Source organism: Aspergillus karnatakaensis (assembly GCF_047715665.1).
Source record: "Aspergillus karnatakaensis strain CBS 102800 unplaced genomic scaffold BJY04scaffold_55, whole genome shotgun sequence".
Taxonomy (NCBI): domain Eukaryota; kingdom Fungi; phylum Ascomycota; class Eurotiomycetes; order Eurotiales; family Aspergillaceae; genus Aspergillus; species Aspergillus karnatakaensis.
The window spans coordinates 81,644-99,725 of record NW_027395767.1 but is presented as its reverse complement, the minus strand read 5'-3'; the positions used below and the strand labels follow the sequence as shown (position 1 = coordinate 99,725).

The 18,082-nt window shown below is 50.7% G+C and overlaps 5 protein-coding genes across 5 annotated transcripts; 4 read left to right on the top strand and 1 right to left on the bottom strand.

Annotated features, from left to right (window-relative positions):
- The first annotated feature begins 396 nt into the window (after nt 1-396).
- On the top strand, nt 397-3,162 carry BJY04DRAFT_127433 (DNA-directed DNA polymerase eta). The gene has a single exon (XM_073708427.1). It carries the CDS (start codon nt 502-504, stop codon nt 2,461-2,463), a length of 1,962 nt encoding a protein of 653 aa, XP_073567298.1. The 5' UTR covers nt 397-501; the 3' UTR covers nt 2,464-3,162.
- Nucleotide 3,163: 1 nt separating this feature from the next.
- Nucleotides 3,164-5,365, top strand: BJY04DRAFT_127434 (uncharacterized protein). Its single transcript, XM_073708428.1, has 2 exons — nt 3,164-4,527; nt 4,583-5,365. Exons 1-2 carry the CDS (start codon nt 3,446-3,448, stop codon nt 5,301-5,303), a joined length of 1,803 nt encoding a protein of 600 aa, XP_073567297.1. The 5' UTR covers nt 3,164-3,445; the 3' UTR covers nt 5,304-5,365.
- Nucleotides 5,366-13,387: 8,022 nt separating this feature from the next.
- BJY04DRAFT_198052 (uncharacterized protein) lies at nt 13,388-15,305 on the top strand. The gene is made up of 4 exons (XM_073712561.1): nt 13,388-14,182; nt 14,230-14,501; nt 14,559-15,047; nt 15,097-15,305. The coding sequence occupies exons 1-4, from the start codon at nt 14,065-14,067 to the stop codon at nt 15,112-15,114; spliced, it is 897 nt and encodes a 298-aa protein (XP_073567296.1). The 5' UTR covers nt 13,388-14,064; the 3' UTR covers nt 15,115-15,305.
- A 417-nt stretch (nt 15,306-15,722) lies between these two features.
- On the bottom strand, nt 15,723-16,282 carry BJY04DRAFT_127405 (uncharacterized protein). The gene has a single exon (XM_073708426.1). The coding sequence runs from the start codon at nt 16,179-16,181 to the stop codon at nt 15,822-15,824; it is 360 nt and encodes a 119-aa protein (XP_073567295.1). The 5' UTR covers nt 16,182-16,282; the 3' UTR covers nt 15,723-15,821.
- A 102-nt stretch (nt 16,283-16,384) lies between these two features.
- BJY04DRAFT_209916 (heme-dependent oxidative N-demethylase family protein) lies at nt 16,385-18,006 on the top strand (the record flags this gene model as incomplete). The annotated part of the gene is made up of 3 exons (XM_073714184.1): nt 16,385-16,928; nt 17,008-17,473; nt 17,526-18,006. The coding sequence occupies 3 exons, from the start codon at nt 16,385-16,387 to the stop codon at nt 18,004-18,006; spliced, it is 1,491 nt and encodes a 496-aa protein (XP_073567294.1).
- Between the last annotated feature and the right edge of the window lie 76 nt (nt 18,007-18,082).

Sequence of the window (18,082 nt, the reverse complement as noted above, 5' to 3'; positions counted from 1 at the left end):
GGGAGGATAATTCGAGTTAAGAAAACACATAGTCAATATTATCCGCCAGCAGTGTGTCGATCTCTCTTGCTTGTTTTGGCGGTGATGTGAAGCGCATGAAGTATAATATAGTATATATAGTTTGGTCAAATAACTGCTTGCATCAGCCCTAGATCGAGCAACCACGGAACTCCGCAAAAATAAGAGCCTTCAGAAACTAGCACTCACTGTGTTAAACAAGACACAATTAGTTTATATCTCTAAGGAAACATTGCTGTCTGGTAAGGCCAGTGGAATATATATAATAGTTAGATAACAAGGCCGGAAAGTGCGGCACGGGACTAACCCAATTTGGAAACAAAATTTCAGGCTCTCTCAACCGCGACGACACGCGATCTAGCAGAATCTAACACCAACGGCAAACAGCCATGAGCTATCTCTGCTTGCTCTACAACATCACCCACTAGCAGCGCGTCTACACATCGTTAGCTCCGCAATGAGTCTTCCTGCATCACAACCGAAATGTCCCACTCATCGCCAGAACCCCCCGCATCCTCCGCGCCCAGCGATTCCATGAGACCCCGGTCTCGCTATACCTACCGCCAAGTGCACCTCCTCCAACAAGCCTCACCATCCTCCCAACTCCGAGTCATCGCACACATCGACCTCGATGCTTTCTACGCACAATGCGAGATGGTCCGGCTTGGAACGCCGCGCGAGACACCACTCGCCGTGCAACAGTGGGACTCGCTCATTGCGATCAATTACCCCGCGAGGGAGTTTGGGATTACGCGGATGATTTCTGCGAAGGACGCGAGGGCGAAATGTCCGGATATTGTGTTGCAGCATGTTGCAACGTTCCGGGAGGGAGAGGGCGGGAAGTGGGCGTATAGAGAGGATTCGTGGAAGAGTATAGGCACGGATAAGGTGTGTCTTGATCCGTATCGGGCGGAGTCGAGGAAGATTCTGAGGGTCATCAAGGAGGAGTTGGTGAGGTGGCGGACGGGGATTGTTAAAGATTTAGAGGGTCTGGGCAGTCAGGCGAAGATACAGGAGGCTCTTGTTGAGAAGGCGAGTGTTGATGAGGTCTTTATTGATCTTTCTCCGCTGGTATATGGTGTTCTGTCCCAAAGGTACCCTGTGCTTCGAGAGAAGCCGCATGGCGATGACCGGGTCACATTGCTACCTTGTCCGCCGACAACCGCACTGGATTGGCAAACGGAGGACTACCTGGTGGATCTGGATGAGAGCGAGACGGAGGTCGACAATCCAGATTGGGATGATCTGTGTATGGCTATTGGCGCTGAGATTGTTCGAGCGGTGCGAGCAGCTGTCTGGGAGCATCTGAGTTACACGTGTTCTGCTGGAATCGCGAAGAACAAAATGATGGCGAAGCTGGGGAGCGCCACGAACAAGCCCAACAAGCAAACAATTATCCGGAATCGCGCTATCCAAAACTTCTTGGGAGGTTTCAAGTTTACTAAGATTCGAATGCTCGGAGGCAAATTAGGTGATCAGGTTACTGCCATGTTTGGAACAGAGCAGATCAGTGACCTCCTTAAAGTGTCTTTGGAACAGTTTCGAGCCAAGTTGAACGACGACACAGCAACCTGGCTGTACGGAATTATACGTGGAGAGGATCGAAGCGAGGTGAATCCTAGAACTCAAATCAAATCTATGCTTTCCGCCAAGTCCTTCAGACCCAGTATCAACAATCTCGACCAAGCTGACAAGTGGCTGCGCATCTTCGCAGCAGACATATTTGGTCGCCTTGTTGAAGAGGGTATTGTGGAGAACAAGCGTCGCCCGAAAACAGCTGCGTTGCATCACCGACAAGGCGCTCAAGTCAAATCTCGCCAGATTCCAATTCCCGGATCTAGTACTATTGACGAAAACCTATTGTTCGACCTTGGAAAGACTTTACTGAGGCAAGTGGCAGCTGACGGAGCTGCATGGCCATGTGCTAATCTTTCGTTGAATGTCGGTGGGTTTGAAGACGGAATCTCGAAGAATAAAGCGATTGATAGCTTTTTGTTGCGAGGGGACCAGGCAAAAACCATGGCGACCGCTAGTCGGACTCATACGCTCGATGAGCCCCCGTCGGACTTGTCTGTTGAGAAGCGGAGGAAAGTTGAAGACAACAAACTGAGACGATTTTTCAGCATGCCTTCAGAATCGGACGATGCGAACCTCTCTCCTGAGCACGACGTCGTTAACGGTAGTCCTGACGACCAAGGTGAACAGGTGCCTACGAACCTAATGAACTGCCCTCGGTGTGGTAAAGCTATTCAGATAGACGAAGAGGAGGAGCATAATGACTGGCATTTTGCAAAAGATATTGAAGCTCAAGATAGACAAGCTACTAGGGACGCTCAGGCGTCCCAGCTGCCGAGCAGAGCGGCACCGCCAGGCTCTCGGTCAAAGTCCACTCGTGGGGGTCGGGGGAAATCAGAGAAAGGACAAACCCGACTCACATTTGGCTGAAAGCCTCTCAAGTTAATCAACATCTAACGAAGCAACTTGGAAATGATCCGAATGGGGTCGACAACTATACGCTCCCCCAAATGCGGCTCCTCGTTCAGTTACTTTCCACGAGGCCGAGGTTCTTGCACCTGATAGATATATACGGCAATACTGTCGTTCGCGACGCTCATAGGAGCAGTCGTCAGATGACCTCGCGCGCCAGCATACCCGTCTGCTGTATACCTACTCATGTCATTCTCATGGACAAACACAGGATATTGCCACAGGGACCATGATTGACGTGAGAGCGATGCGGTAAGCCACCTCTATGCCAGTGGCAGCAATTGGATCTTCGTCTACCTAAAGCATCAAGCCATCCAGCATGCAGTAAGCCTGAGTAGGCAAGCGAACCAGAAGTGGCTGGTACTCCGCCTAAGCAAACGGTAAACTTCTGGTTCGCGGCAGAGAATCCTTGCAATGGCAATATTACATCTCCCAACCGTACTCTCAAAAAACATAATTGGCTAGATATGGAAAATATCTGCAAGATTCAAGTTCCGACATCATCTTCAAAGAAGCTGCTGTAGGTACAAAAGCGCCTCAACAGGCAAAGGGCTGCGGGGTGACATCAGCTGGCACAGCCGCGGGGTTCGTTTCAGCCAGGCGAACAGCGCATCCATCAGCTCAGCCGACATCCATTCCCATACCTCCACCACTCACCGTCATGCAGTGGCCGTAATTCAACGCATCTTTCTGAGAAACCGCTCAGACAGAGGGTGACGACAGTCCTTCTTGTCAATTGCTGATTTCTACCTTTTATCATTTTCATTGGGTGGATTACGGGCAATCTCGCCGGTTATCGAGACGACAGCCCCAACCCCACAGCGCTACATACGAACTTCATGAATCTTGACGAAAGCGTTGCATTAACGATATCACAACCACATTCCTGGGTCTGACTCTACCTACTTTATATCACGTATCCGCTATCTGTTGTCTCAAAATGCCTCGCCGAAATCGTATGGCTGCGTACGACAATGTTGTCGACGATATGGAGTACCAGCCGTACTCCAGACGGACCAAAGGCGAGCCATTATTCGATATGGACGCACGATACGGCCAGCGAATACCACATGAGCCGGTCCAAGAGATACTAGAACGACGACATGTCCGAGAGAAAGTGAAGCCCGAAATTCCTCGCGAAAGTTACGAATATCTAGAAGACGACGCAATGGCGGCAGACCGACTTTCCCGACTTGACCTCAATGCCTATTCGCCCGAAAGCATCAACAACTATGTCAAGCAGAGGATTAGTGGTCGCCAAGCACGGGGACGGCCACCATCCAGCGATTCGGGCGATGATGATGATGCATTCTTTTCTCCCGAAGAGGCAAAAGAATTATATACGGAGAGTGGCAGTGACTCCGACGAAATAGAGGAGTATATCGAGAACAAGAAGCGGACGGGGACTCGACACAAGCCCGAGGTCCGCAAGGAGCATTTGCCGCGCAGTAAACAAGTGAAGGAGGAAAAGCGATCACGACGAGCTGTAATCGAAGAACCCGTCTTTACGAAGTCTAGTCGCTCAGTGGAAGAATCCACAAGAGAGCGGAAGGGACCACGCGTTGCCGCTAGGCCACGACCACAGCACCGATCACACTATGATCTTGGCCTCGAAGAGGAAGACGATGAGACTGAGAGTGATGAAAGCGACGATGAGATTATAGAAACTATACCCAAACCCAGCCGTCGGAGAGTGACAAAGCGGGACCGAGTCGAGCGCAAATACTCTACACAAAAGGGAGATGTATCTTCGTCCTCGTCAATTCTCTCGTCATCTGAATCCCTTGGGTCGTCTGAATCGGAACTTCCTAAAGTGCCCTTGCCCATCCCAATACCTCCGATCCACAAGGACTCGCCTAGAAGGCATAAATCGCTCGGCCACGGCAAGGATATCAGAGGTCCATTTACAACAGCTGCTCCCCCGTTGGCAGAAACAGGGTTTCAAATACCTAGCCCACCTAGCCCACCTACGCCACCACGCGTGCCGAGTCTGGAGACTGTCCTTAGTGAGCGTGAAGCTAGGTATATTATTGACCCATTGCATCTTTCCGATTCTTGCAAGCTGACTCTGTGATAGGAAACGCTTAGAGAAAGCGGCAAAGGGAGTGGTCGAGGTGGAAAGGCGAAGTAAAGAAACACTCGTTCTGCCCCCTGAGCCTCCTGCGCCCCCTGCGCCCCCTGCACCCCCTGTTCGACGGAAGAAAGAGAAACCAGTCACCATAGTTGAGACCCCAGAGCCCGTGGGACACACTGGTTCCCGTGTACGAGACGAGCGCGGCGGCCCCCGTGCATCCTTTGAGAGACGCGAAATAATTGAGGAAGAAGACTACTACCGCAGCCGGGATCCCCGTTGGAGCTCTCCTTCAAGCGGGGCCACAGACGACTGGGCTATTGTTCACGCACCACCTAGACAGAGAAAGAGCCCAGCGAAGGAGGTAGTGGACGTCCGCGAGGAGAGACAGTCCAGAAGAAAACAGCAACTATCAAGAGCGCCTGAGGTTGAAGACGGCGAGCTGAGACCCAAAGGCGAGCGGCGCTCTCGTAGCAAACCAGGGCCGCGATATATTGGTGTTAGAGATCGAAAAGAGCGTCTCTGGACTGAAATCACCAAGGATCTCGTGGTAAAAGAAGCGATCGAGCGCGCGGGGTTGGAGTATGAAGAAATGGACTCTGTGTATTATATCTTTGCGTACCTTCATCCTGTGAGAGTTTCCCTAAATACCTACCCCTTCTACGATCTCGGACTGACCTATGACCACCCTACAGGACGATGTCAATGCCCTTGTCGCCGACTCTGATCAGATCCGCCACGAACGCCGCCGACGCATCAAGGAGATCCAGCGCGAACGCGCGTCTCTTCCTCCAAAAAGACGCTCACCGGCGAAACAAGCCCCTCCACCTGTTGAGCAAGCTCCATCGCCTCAACCGCCTCCCCGTCCGCATCGAGAAGATCGAAGAAGGAAGGACTGGGACAGGGTGCAAGAGGAAGAAATTATGGAGTATATGGCTCGCGCACCGAATGCTCCAGCTCCTCCACCTGTTGAGCGGATTCCGTCGCCTCCCCGTCCACGTCGGGAGGATCGAAGAAGAAAGGACTGGGATAGGATGCAAGAGGAAGAAATTATGGAGTATATGGCTCGCGCACCGAATGTCCCAGCTCCTCCACCTGTTGAGCGAATTCCGTCGCCACCCCGCCCCTCTCGCGAGAGCCGAAGAAGGAGGGATCGGGACAGGGCGCGGGAGGAAGAAATCGTGGAAGAAAGAAGATACATGCCTCGCCCACCGAATGTACCAGCGCCTCTACCAGCGGAGCGAGCTCCATCGCCACCCCAGGGACACCGAGATGACCGAAGGAGAAGGAATTGGGAAGAAGAGGTGGAGGAAGAAAGACGGTATATGGCTCGCTCACCGAAAATGCCAGGTCTTTTCCCCACAGAGCGGGCTCCATCGCCTCCGCCGCCTCCGCGTCAACCCCGAGAGGGTCGAAGGAGACGGGACTGGGAAAGAGAACAGGAGCGAGAGCGGGAGCTGGAGGAGGATCTTGAGGAGGAAAGACGGTATAGGGCTCGAGGAGGTCGGTGGTAAAAGGTCGACTTCAAGCAGGATATAGGAGCCAACGATAAAGACCTTGATATCTATATACCCATGTCAAAGTATCTGACCGTGCCATTCTGTTGTATTTGAGAAGGTAGCTAGATCAAGTGGTGTGGTTTTTAGAGTGGTTCGAGGTAGTAGTGAAATTGTCTCCTCCAGCAACCAACGACGTCTCAAGCTGTGGGTTAGCTTGATTCGTCTGGCGCCTTACGACTCCATGCTGCAAACCCCGCTTTGGTGATTCACCTGGTGCAGCTCCCAACGCGTTATATTTTTAAGCGCATCAGCATGAGTTTTGGCTATGGTGTCGGGGATTTCCTGGCGGTGTTAAAACTAGCCAACGACTTGCGGGGTCGCTTTTCGCAAGCGCCAAAGGAATACAAGGCCATCACTGACGAGTAAGTCATCGACAAACATGGAGTACCTCTTCTGGTCCACTGAGGAACACTGCTTGTTTCCAGTACCCAGTCAACCTTGCAGGCTGGAGAGTATGCATATTATATAGTCCCATAACTGATGGGCCAGAGTCGAGTCTCTCATTCTAGCACTACAACATACCAACAGCCTTGACGAAAAAGAGTTCGACCACCAGCAGAAACAGGATTTGAACAAGATTTCCCAAGGATGCCAGAATGCTCTTCAGGACCTAGAAGCCCAGCTTAACAAGCTGCATATTCTGGCGGACGACTCAACGCCAGACTGGAAGAGTAAAGTGCGTCAGTCATGGAAGAGGATTCGCTGGGATCAGACGGAGATCAACAATTATCGATCAAGGATTGTTTCGAACATCTTGCTGCTGAATCTGATCATCAGCAATGTCAACAAGTATGTATCAATCAGCTAACCTTCATCTCCTCACCTGCTCTAATCTTTGCATTACAGACAGAGAATCCAGAGACTCAACCAACAACACGAGGATCAGGAGCGTGACAAGATCCTGTCGTGGCTGAGTCAAGCAAGCTCTGCAACAAGGCAAAGTGAAGTGTTTAACTCTCACCAGAAGGGCACCGGATCGTGGTTGCTGCAAACAACCCAGTTCCAACAATGGATTACCGGGCAAGAGCATGTTCTTTTCTGTCCCGGGATTCCTGGATCCGGGAAAACTGTTCTCTCATCCATCATTATCGATCATCTGGAGCAGATGTTTCCAGACGAAGATGAAGTTGGGATTGCTTACCTCTTTTGCGACTATCGACAGCAGCACTCCCTCTTGGAACTGTATTCAGCGCTTCTGCGACAGGCCGTGCAACGGAAACGCTCACTTCCGCAGAGTATCAAGTCTTTCTACGAAACCTTTTCAACAAAGGCAACTCAACCGTCCGAGGAAGACGTGCTTCGAGAGTTACGAGCTGTCCTTTCTCCGTGCACCAGAGCTTTTGTTGTCATTGATGCGCTTGATGAATGTCCAGTTACAGACGGTGATCGAAGCATACGCCATCGTTTCCTACGCGAGCTTGTCCGTCTTCAGAATGAAGTAGGATTCAACCTACTTGCAACCTCACGACCGGATGGAGAGATTGCAGCACACTTTGAGCAGGGCGTTTCAGTGGAGATCAAGGCGAGCAAAGAAGATATCCGGTACTATGTGGACGTACGCCTCGAAGACCTTCCGTCATTTGTGCGGAAACGACCGAATCTAAAACAGAGCATCAAGGAGGGCATTGCCGAAGCGGCTAAAGATATGTATGGTTCACCTTGTCATTCCTCGAACTTCCTCTGATCTGCTTTAGGTTCCTCCTTGCTCGTCTTTATTTCAATCTTCTTCTAGCTGAAGCAAACGAGAAGGGGATTCGGAAAATGCTGGATCAGTTCCGCACTGGTTCCCAGTCCAATGCTTACGATCATGCTTATAACGAAACTATGAGCAGAGTCGAACGTCAGGGCGGAACAGCCTCGGACCTTGCAAAGAAGACTATCGGTTGGATCATCAACGCAAGACGAATCCTGACTGCCGCTGAGCTAGAGCACGCGCTCGCGGTAGAAGTGAATACTTCGGAGTTTGACGAGACGAATATCACGGATATTGAGCAATTGACCGCGTACTGTTGCGGCCTAGTCATCGTTGACGAGCAAACTACCCGGGTGAGGCTTGTTCACTACACTACTCAGAAGTACTTCGAGGCTACGTGGAGAACATGGTTTCCCGATATTCTTGAGCTTGTTGTGGATAGTTGTCTGACATACATATCGTATGATGTATTCGAGGATGATCGATTTGAGACCGAAGAGGAGGTGAAAACCATCGCAGATGAATACCCTTTCTACAATTACTCGTCTCTAAATTGGGGCCATCATTTCCGAGAGTGGCCAGGAAACCAATCCATGGCTCTCAGGTTTTTTCAAAGCGAAACCAAGGTGCTTGGGTATGACCGCTTGGGATTTAATCCATCCAGTTGGGAGCACAGCCCTGGATCGAGTGGCTTGAGAGCAGAACATGTTGCTGCTTGTTTCGATCTTGAGCATTTGATGCTAGAGCTCCTGGAGAAAAACCCATATCACTTGGACATTCAGAACTCGGCGAAACAGACACCGTTGTACTTGGCTGCAATAAACGGACACGAGACAATGGTTAAGCTATTACTGGACAAAGGCTCTACAATTGATAGCATGGACTCTTATGGAAAAACCCCGTTGCATGCGGCGGTAGAGCGGGGCCATGTGTCGATAGCCAAGCTACTCCTGGATAGCGGCGCTGATATCGAAATCAGGGACTTTACCGGCGAGACTCCCCTGTGTGCAGCTGTAAAAGAGGGCCGTGATAAGGCGGTCAGCCTCCTCCTAGACCGAGGTGCTAACATCGATACCAAAGAGGAGTCTGACAGGACCCCTTTACACCTGGCTGCAAATAGTGGTCACGAAACGACAGTCCTGCTACTCCTAGAAAGAGGAGCTGACATACAAAGCAGGTCCACAAGCGGACAACATCCTCTACATGAGGCTTCTCTGAATGGGAACTTGGGGATCGTCAAGCTGTTTGTGGACAAGGGTATCAGCCCCAACATTGTCACCACAGCCGGCGAAACACCCCTGCATATGGTTACAAGCTACCTATTGTATCGAATGCTCAGCCGAACCAACCAAGAAACGTTCGATGCGACTTTTGAGTTCCTATTGGAAAGCGGCGCCGATACGGAGCTCAAGAATGACGACGGGGAAACTCCACTACATTGCACTGCACGAAAGCGCTTCGAAGTCTCAACCAGACTTCTCTTGAGATACGGGGCCTATACCGAAGCCAGAAACAATGACAACGATACCCCGCTACATCTAGCAGCTGGTAAAGACTCTATTGAGAATGTGCAAACACTACTAGACCACGGTGCATTCATTGACTCTCTGAACAATAAAAGGCAATCACCCTTACACCTGGCAATCCTTGAAGGCACGGAGGAAACGGTCCACTTACTCTTAGACAAGAAGGCCAACATTCATATCGGCACTGGGTCAGGCAATGCACCCTTATCATATGCCGCGTGGCGGGGTCTAGAGAGCATAATTCAACTCCTCCTGGACAAAGGTGCTAGCCCTAACCCTTCAGGATGTGGACCAAAACCAATCCCAAGCTCAGCGGCTTTAAACGGACATACCAGCCTGTTTGAGGAAGCGCTGAAAAGCGAGGGTAACGCCGACTACACAAACGTATACGGCCGATCCCCTCTCCACATGGCCAGCGCAGGAGGCCACATCTTAGCAGCGAAACTTCTCCTCAAGGCTGGTGCAAAACCAGACACCCAAGATCGATTCGGCCGAACACCACTCTTCCTCGCCGTCTGCGGTGGCCACCTCGCCATGGCCGAGTTCCTGCTCAGCTTACCCGGCGTCGAGAAAAACCAACCCGACATCTGGGGCCTCATATCCGCCACGGAGGCACAGAAGAGAGGCTTCCATGAGCTCAGCGCGTTGCTTAGCGACGTCAGACCTGATAATCTATCCATTGCAACAACATCTTCTTCAGCTGAAAATACATCGTCCAAGGCGGACGAAGGCCCAAAAACATCCATCTGCTGTGACGTTTGCCTCGTGCATTTTGCGGACGAGGAAGAGCGCTATACCTGTGAGGATTTCGATTCTTGTGCGCTCTGCCCGCCTGCGGAGGAGGGTGTGTGCCCTGTTTGTGGGGGAGGGCTGGAGAGGAAGGTTGCGGAGCTCCCGAGACCGCGGCTTGATAGTTTGGATGATGGGTGTATTTGTATGTGAGAGCAGGAGAGGAGCGGAGATAAACTTCTGATTTCTAACATTTCCATCTGAGGTGGCCGTCTGGTACCTAACGTCTATAGTACGTGACAAGGCATTGACGAGAGAATTAAAATATATAGATTGATAGACGCAGGCGCATAACCAGCGCCAAGGCAACCCTAGCTGTTTTTACTGACCTACAGCATTTTCAAATCTCGAGTACCAGAGGAACAGAGAATGATCACGCGCAAAAGAAATCTTTGTTGTTAGCTCACGAACGAGTCGGCGGAGTTCCTCCGAACAGTCTTGTCTTGGACTACTCACCAGTCTCACCTAGCGTAGTTGGCTAGCTGGGGTGGTGTAGTGTCTCACCAAGAGATACACCCTTGAGACCAGGCGAATCGCAGAGCAAACTCTATATTAATATTGGACGCGTGTGTTGCAGTTGCACGGACACTATCTGACAAAGTCTACCCAGGTGATGTGATAGAAGAGAGAGGAGAAGAGAGAAACACGCCCAAGAACCATTCAGGAGATCTTAGTGTTAGCTTTTCCTGGTGGATCGGGATTCGTCATCAGCTGTATACTGAGTAGCTTTAGTTAGAGATATGGATAGATTAATACCCCTCTATCAGCTGGAACATGTTTGCTATTTATACTAAAGGGTTTTAGATGAGTTGGGTCAAGTGCTCGGGTGTGGTCTTAGGACTGAGCACTAGAGCTGGAGATTTGTTCGTACTTCCAGATAAGGACTCGGTTGCATGCCGGCTGGGTTAGGGTGGAATGTGAGTCGTGACTAGTATGGGTGTACGTAGTACTGTGTACTCACTTGATGCTAGACAGAATACCGGATAGTGGGAGGTCGCATTCTTCGGCTCGGTGTGAAGATTCTGAATAATGTATTTTCAAAGATAGAAGGTGACTTCTCTCATGGCGGATATAGTTCGTTGACTGCCGAGGAAGTCTCAATGAGTCTTGAGAGATATATTTCACCCGCTGATAAGGATGGCGATGGGTGCATACATGCATAATATGAATGTTCCATGCAGATGGCCACTGCTTAACCGGGAAGCAGGGGAGAGGCAAAGCAAGCATAAGGTTACCTTGGAGGTACGGAGTATGGAGCAATCCTTCGAAATCATTGAAAAATACCCATACAAGTGCTGGAATCTCCAGCCACAAATCAAGATTCCGTCTCTGAAAGGTATGTGGCTGGTGCTTGCCTCTCTTCTTGGCAGCGGCAGCCAGCGGCTACTGGGAGCCAATGTCCTTTGAACCCTGGCCTGCTCTAAGATCATCACTGCTCTGAGTAGTTGATGCGAGGGCGGCTATGATGGCTGCGAGGGTATGATAACAATAAGATTCATTCTCAAGTACGACATGCTCATACGTGGCAAGCGGGTACTTGTCCAGCTCGAGGCGAGTCATTAGGTACAGGCAAAGCAGCAATGTCGACCATACAATTGCAGGCGCTAAACAGGGCGTGAACTCTGATTTCTGAAAATGCAGAGGAGAGGAGTTGCCAAGTTGGAGATATTGGAGATGAAAGGCGGGGTACAGTTCGCAATCCACCGGGAAACAAGGTTGGTGCTTTGCCGAGTGTTAGTGTCTTTACTGTTCAATAATAACAGTAGTTAGTAAGTAGACTTGGGATGTCCGACTTGTCCGTGACTCCGTGGCTTGAGACGGTCGCACAGAAACTCCGCATCGAAGAGAATCAGGGTCAAAACGGGCGCTAAGGAAAATCATTCATGACAGAATCCAGAAGCTTGTGAGAAAGTGAGAACGAGAACTTGAAGAGGATGAACACCGAGGGTTTCGGCGGCTGCCCCTGAATATCAATGCCGTCTCCAGCTCGATGACGTTAAAAGGCAAAGCTGCCCGTGGATGCAAGGATGCTGCCTTGTTTGGATACAGTTTCAATCCCAAACAATGAAGCTGCGATGGACAGGAAGAGATCAGAACAAAGAGTGGTTTTAATTTTTATAGATCGAGTATCCAGCTCTCCAGGCCTCGGCGCGCATCGCAATGGCGCATGTGGCCTTGTTTTTCTAGCGTTCCTCTGGTATAGAGCGCAACCATGGAATTTCCTCGTCGAGCCATGGGTAACTTGATAAGTTCCAGAAAACCGTGCTGGCCGACCACTGAAGTTTCAGGCTGGATTCTGTCTGCCAGATGCGCATCCTCATAAAACTTCAGCCATTCTCCGAAGAGTCGCACTCCCCACCTCCGAGAACGATGTCCTGTGCGGTGGCGATTCCCCAAATTTGGTAGGACCGTAGGAGCCCATCTTTAATACACTATCGTGTAACATTAGAACAGTAAAATACGATATCAGGTAAGCGGGTACCCGCTGCTGCACCGATCAGCCTATGGGAAGCTCACGATCTACGCTGCGCTCCTATCTCAAACATGGATTCCATACAATTGCGTAGCCATTCTGTTGATCCTCCTTTCGTGTAAATAATGCCGTTCATCTTTTCCCAGGGCTCTAAGGATTATGATTAATCCGGAATGAATGCAGACATTGTCTCTGTCTCTTTGGTTCGTCAGATCTCGGTTGTGGCTTGTGACGCAGTTATGATAGAAGGTTTGTGCCTGGATACGGATCTATTTAGGGATCGGGTGGTTCTGGTTCCGAACCTCCACCTTCCCCTGGCCTGCACAGCAATAATGCATTAAAAAGTAAACAACCAGCATGTGCATATTCTCTCAGTGCATACTGACTACTCCGTATGCAATGCCATAATGTGGCTAGCATTCTGCTTGCCAGTGCTTGGCGTCTTGCGCGATAGCCGGGATGGAGGTTGGTATTCAAAAATAGTGTGGCTTGACTCGCAGTTTGGTTCTTACGCGATCCGTACGGAGTCCTATCCACGAATTACCAACACTCTTTTTCAACTCCGTGCACTCTGTATCTAGGCATGGCAATTGAGGTGGCTAATTGATCAACTTTCTACATGTAGGCTATGCTTCGCTTAGAGATGTTGTCTTCTATTCTCACAGGAAAGAGTAGTCTTTGTAAGTAATTGTGAAGTTGAAGTGAAGTGGGACAATACAATATTTAATGGGACGGGCCCGCACGAAAGCAGGACTAGTACGAGCGAGGTATGCAGAGACGACGACGACGCCCAGTCCAACTTTCCTGAATCTTGTTTCACTTCTCGACTTTCTCTCCCTCCCAAACCACCACCACTCGAACCTCACCCCCTCTCCTGTCGGTCTTGTGTTCTTCTTATATTCGCTCGTTCTTCGACACATTGCCATTCCGACCGACGCTGCCTGGCGCTCTTGCTGTTCTCTTCTTCCGGCCCGGAGGATTATGGTTGGGGTACTACCAGTGCTCTCCTGATCCTGGTCGCCGGTTTTCATTCGTTTCACCAATGTCGAATAATACACCTGCTTTGTACATGAGACCTCTTGCCTGATCCGACACCACGATAGCCCTTGACATTCTGTAAGCTCTTTCACAGAAACAGGGCGCCGGAAAAGTACGAAACTCGGTAACTAATCATTGAAGGGGACAGGTCCTCAGTGCCGGTCACTACTCCATAATCGACCTTAGTAAACAAGTCTTACGTGCGCTTGTTACACGACCTCATCAGACGATTTTCCTACTCATTCCTGGTGCTTTGAACATCGACACCTAAATTCGTTACCACTGCGATCGATCGCTGTCAACGCCGTTGGGGGTCAACCCGGGTAATACCTGTGGAAGGAGGAACGAAGATCTATATACAATTGCTGTTGAAGGGACATTACTCGAGAGCTCGAGCTCACAAGATCGCCATGAATCGCCATAACTCCGCACCTTTGGTAGCTCTGCTGGCTTGGGCGACACTCTGGATCTCCGCCGACAGCTCCGTCACATATTGCTCTTCAGATAGCACTGGATCGGGCGCCGCAAGTAAGCTTCCCGTTGCGACATCCACTGCTTGAGACTGACTCTCTTAGACTTTTCCATCTACCAATCGAACGGAAACTGCGAGGAACATTGCCAAGGGAGTGCATTCGCCATTCTTCAAGAGAAGAACTGTTGGTGTTCTGATATTGCGCCGAACGAAGATACAAATGTCGACGCCTCGGACTGCGACGACGGCTGCCCTGGGTTTCCCGACGATTGGTGTGGGAATTCAACAGAAGGGCTTTACGCTTACATTCAGATTGGCAGTCCCTCAGGGACCGCGTCTGCATCGTCGACATCGACATCGACTACAAGAGAATCGGTGAGTGCTCAGTCACTTTTGCATACCATCTCTAGTCTCGAATACTGACATACCAAGACCTCGACCACGTCAAGTACCAGCTCTACCACCACTTCTTCTACCAGTCACCCGACAACAGTGACGGAAACCCATGGCAATCAGGTCACAACTATCACCGTCGGAGACACCAACCCAACATCGCCAGCGGACGAGGCTCAAGAATCAAATGACGACGGTGGCTCTGGAATCAGCGGGGGGACTATCGCGGGTATTGTCGTCGGTGTTGTCGGTGGTATCGCGCTGGTGGTGGCTGCTATTATCTTTTTCCTCGCGAAACGCCGCTCGCGCTCCGAGGAAGACCTCAAAGGTCCCCAAATGGGCTACGCCAATGCCGCCGGACCTTTCTCGGACAACCACAGCAGCGGCGGTTCGCCGAGCACACCTCAACGCGTACCGACCTTTACAGATAACCGCCTCAACACAGGCGCAGTGCTATATCCAAACGGTGCTCCGCCGAGCGAGGTATCACTTCACGACAACCAGGACTATTCTCGGCCAGTTCTGCGGGTGAGTCCTCATTCCTTCATCCTAATATGTCTCTCGTTGACCCATCTAGCTCACCAACCCGGACTAACTCCGCCTTACGAGCTCCTTTGAAATACGCATCGCATTTCCTAACCTATTCTTACTCGATTTTTGCAAGGCGAACCACAGCGGTGTTATGATACCCATTTGTCACATAATCTTATTGATCTACGAGGCGGAGATAGAACCCGGCTTCTCGCCTTGGTGTCTCGAATACTGTATAGCATAATGAAGCATACTAAATTGTCTATCATATGGCTGCCACTATAATTAGTGGCGTCTCGCGAAGCATTAAATCATGAGGTTTCAGCGGAACATATTTCGAACTCGAGACTGAGGGCCAGACAGATTTCCAAAGTAGCCCTAAAGAACTTCCTTGCTAGCTTGTAGGTAGTCACGTTCACACCCAGCCATGGTACTAATGATCTAATTTCTAACCCTGATAAGAAAAGGTTAATAATTCTCCGAAAGAACAGTATGCCAGATAACCACATCACCTCTTATCAGGCAGACATCCCTGCTCCAAGTCTTCTCTTGGCTTTAGCAGATAGCAGATAAGCACAAGCAGGGATCCGATGATCTGATGTCGTCTATCAGTATCAGTATCAGTATCAGCTGTGAGGGAGGCCCGGACCCGGGACATTTTTGCCTCTTTGGGAAATCCATGTACACACCCGCCTGAACCACAACCACAACCAGCACCGCACCAGCACCACACCAGCACCGGAGATGAGGGGTTGACGAGATTAGCTTAGCTTATGCTATGGGCTTCCCCTCACGGTTCGGTTCACGGATAGGTGCAGTGTAGTGCAGTGTAGTGAGCGCCTGCCCGGGCGTCGAGTCTCTTTTCCGGATTTGATGAGTCGGTCCGGGGTATAGGTAGCGATTTGCTGATACTGGCTTATGGCAGTGGTGTGATTGAGTGGTTCGGGGAGGAGAAAATGTAGATGACCTGCCGGAATGGGATACTGATCTGAGCTGCCCAGGTGAGATGGAGATGGATGTTGGGAAAAGTATAGATAAGAGGATAGATGTGAATCTACGCGGTGGTTGGTGCAAGCCTGCAAGGCCAGGTTGCGTTGCGGGGGATCTTCTTGCTTTCTTTGCTTTCGTCATCTGCTATAGCATACTGTAGTTATATACTCCGGGGGGTTTCTCGTTTTTTTATCATTGTAGGGATAGGATTTCATTTACAGGCTGATTTGATTCGGATGGTCTGCGCATAGTTTGGTATATCATTTTCGTTTTCTCACGGGTTGGGTCTTTTCTTTTTCTTTTCTTTTGCCGCATAGATATCTTTCGCTGCTGAGAGTCTCGACATGGAAGTGCTAGGTATTCAAGATACCCCCCTTTGGGCGGGCCTCTCTCTCGTCACACTTACGGGTCTCTGCATCCTCCTCTTGACAACCAGTCTTCAAGGGAAACCCCTCCTACAACTCCATCGCCTTCGTCCCCGTCGAGCATCAACAAGCCGCACACCACCACGCTCTGTATCCCCAGAGAAGAAATCCCGAGCCCCAGCTGGAAAACAAACCCCAAGCCCCCTCGAGATCCTCCCGCCGCAACGCCGCCATGTCCTTGCCACCCTAGATCTAGACCTCCCATTCCAAGAGAGAACCGAGGAGGAAGTCCGGCGGCATATCTTACCTATGGACGTGGACTATGCCACATGCAAGGAAGACGAAGGAGAGCTTTACACGCCGACTGGCTTCTCGGTGACCGAGGTAAAAGCGCTGGGTGGATTTCCAGACTACGCGGCGCTCAGTGGTGTGCCATTACCGCGGGCGTATGACGGGTTCGAGATTGAGAGGGCGCTGCCTAGGCCTTACCGGCCGTTCAGGTGGGCGTATCATCAGACGATGTGTATGTTTCACAATTCTGCTGTGGTTGATTTGTTGGTGATGCAGTTGGAGTTTGGACTGATGTTTTGAGATCTGTGTAGCGTTGACGAAGCTGGAGCCTGATTGGTGGCTTGAGCTGGAGGGTACGTACAGGGAGCGGATTGCGCAGCGAAAGGCGCTGTTTGCGAAACATGGGCGATGTGTGTTGGGCGCGCTGGAGGGGTCGGAGTTGGCGTGTAAGGAGCTGATGGAGATGGTTGTGCAGTTCATCTGTGCGAGGTATCCGCAGTATTTCTCGTTGGTTGACAAGCGGGTTTTGAAGAATAGGATCCTGGGTACGGAGCAAGATGTCAGGGAGAAGCATCCATTAGAGATCATTATCGACAATGTGCCAGAAGATTTCGGTATCATGTTGCGGGATGACAAGACGGGAAATTACTTCCTGCGGGCTGGGGTGATTTGCTCTGCGCTGGGTTGGAATGTTGCGAGCAAGATAGGGCTGCAGCTGCATCAGATCCACGATCCGATACCTGACTACAAGGAGAAGATGCAGTTCTCGATGGATCGGTATGAGGCTCCGAAGGGTTCCTCTGGCGATCGCTAGCTGACAAACGTATAGTTTCTTCACGAAAATGCCAGCGGACAAGCCTATCCAACGAGGGTCTTGGGGTCTCGAGATCGGAAAGCCCTTGTACATGCCTGCAGGAGATCCTCATGAGAAGCTCCGCACGTTCCAAGACCCTAACCTTCGACTGGAGGACTGCAATTTGCGAGTCGACTGGCAGACACTCCGCCGACTTCCTCTCTCCGGTGCCGTGGTCTTTAATTTCAAGGCACTTTTCACGCCTGTGTCGGAATTCCGGGACGAGCCATGTGTACCGGCGCTTTTGGCGAAGGTCATGAAGGAAGGTAAAGAGAACTTGATCAAATACAAAGCGACATGGCATGTAGAGCATGTCGTCCTCCCAAAACTCGAGGAATGGGCTCAAGAGCAAGAGAAAAATGGGCTTGCTCCTGAAGACTGGGAGGTGGCTACATTGGATGACAGTCCGTGGTTCAAAAATTGGCAGGAGAAGTGGCATCGCCAACAAGGGTTCTAGTATGTAATGTCACGCGCTCATTATACCTCGTGTGGAGTTTTGTTTGCGCGCATTTGAAGGTTGCATATCCGAGGAT

What these genes read in the sequence shown, in the direction of transcription:
- BJY04DRAFT_127433 (XM_073708427.1), top strand. Translation starts at nt 502, where the DNA reads ATGTCCCACTCATCGCCAGAACCCCCCGCATCCTCCGCGCCCAGCGAT.
- BJY04DRAFT_127434 (XM_073708428.1), top strand. Translation starts at nt 3,446, where the DNA reads ATGCCTCGCCGAAATCGTATGGCTGCGTACGACAATGTTGTCGACGAT. An exon ending in CTTAGTGAGCGTGAAGCTAG is followed by an intron (nt 4,528 to 4,582) that starts GTATATTATTGA and finishes ACTCTGTGATAG; the next exon opens with GAAACGCTTAGAGAAAGCGG.
- BJY04DRAFT_198052 (XM_073712561.1), top strand. Translation starts at nt 14,065, where the DNA reads ATGAATCGCCATAACTCCGCACCTTTGGTAGCTCTGCTGGCTTGGGCG. An exon ending in CACTGGATCGGGCGCCGCAA is followed by an intron (nt 14,183 to 14,229) that starts GTAAGCTTCCCG and finishes TGACTCTCTTAG; the next exon opens with ACTTTTCCATCTACCAATCG. An exon ending in CATCGACTACAAGAGAATCG is followed by an intron (nt 14,502 to 14,558) that starts GTGAGTGCTCAG and finishes TGACATACCAAG; the next exon opens with ACCTCGACCACGTCAAGTAC.
- BJY04DRAFT_127405 (XM_073708426.1), bottom strand. Translation starts at nt 16,181, where the DNA reads ATGACGAAAGCAAAGAAAGCAAGAAGATCCCCCGCAACGCAACCTGGC.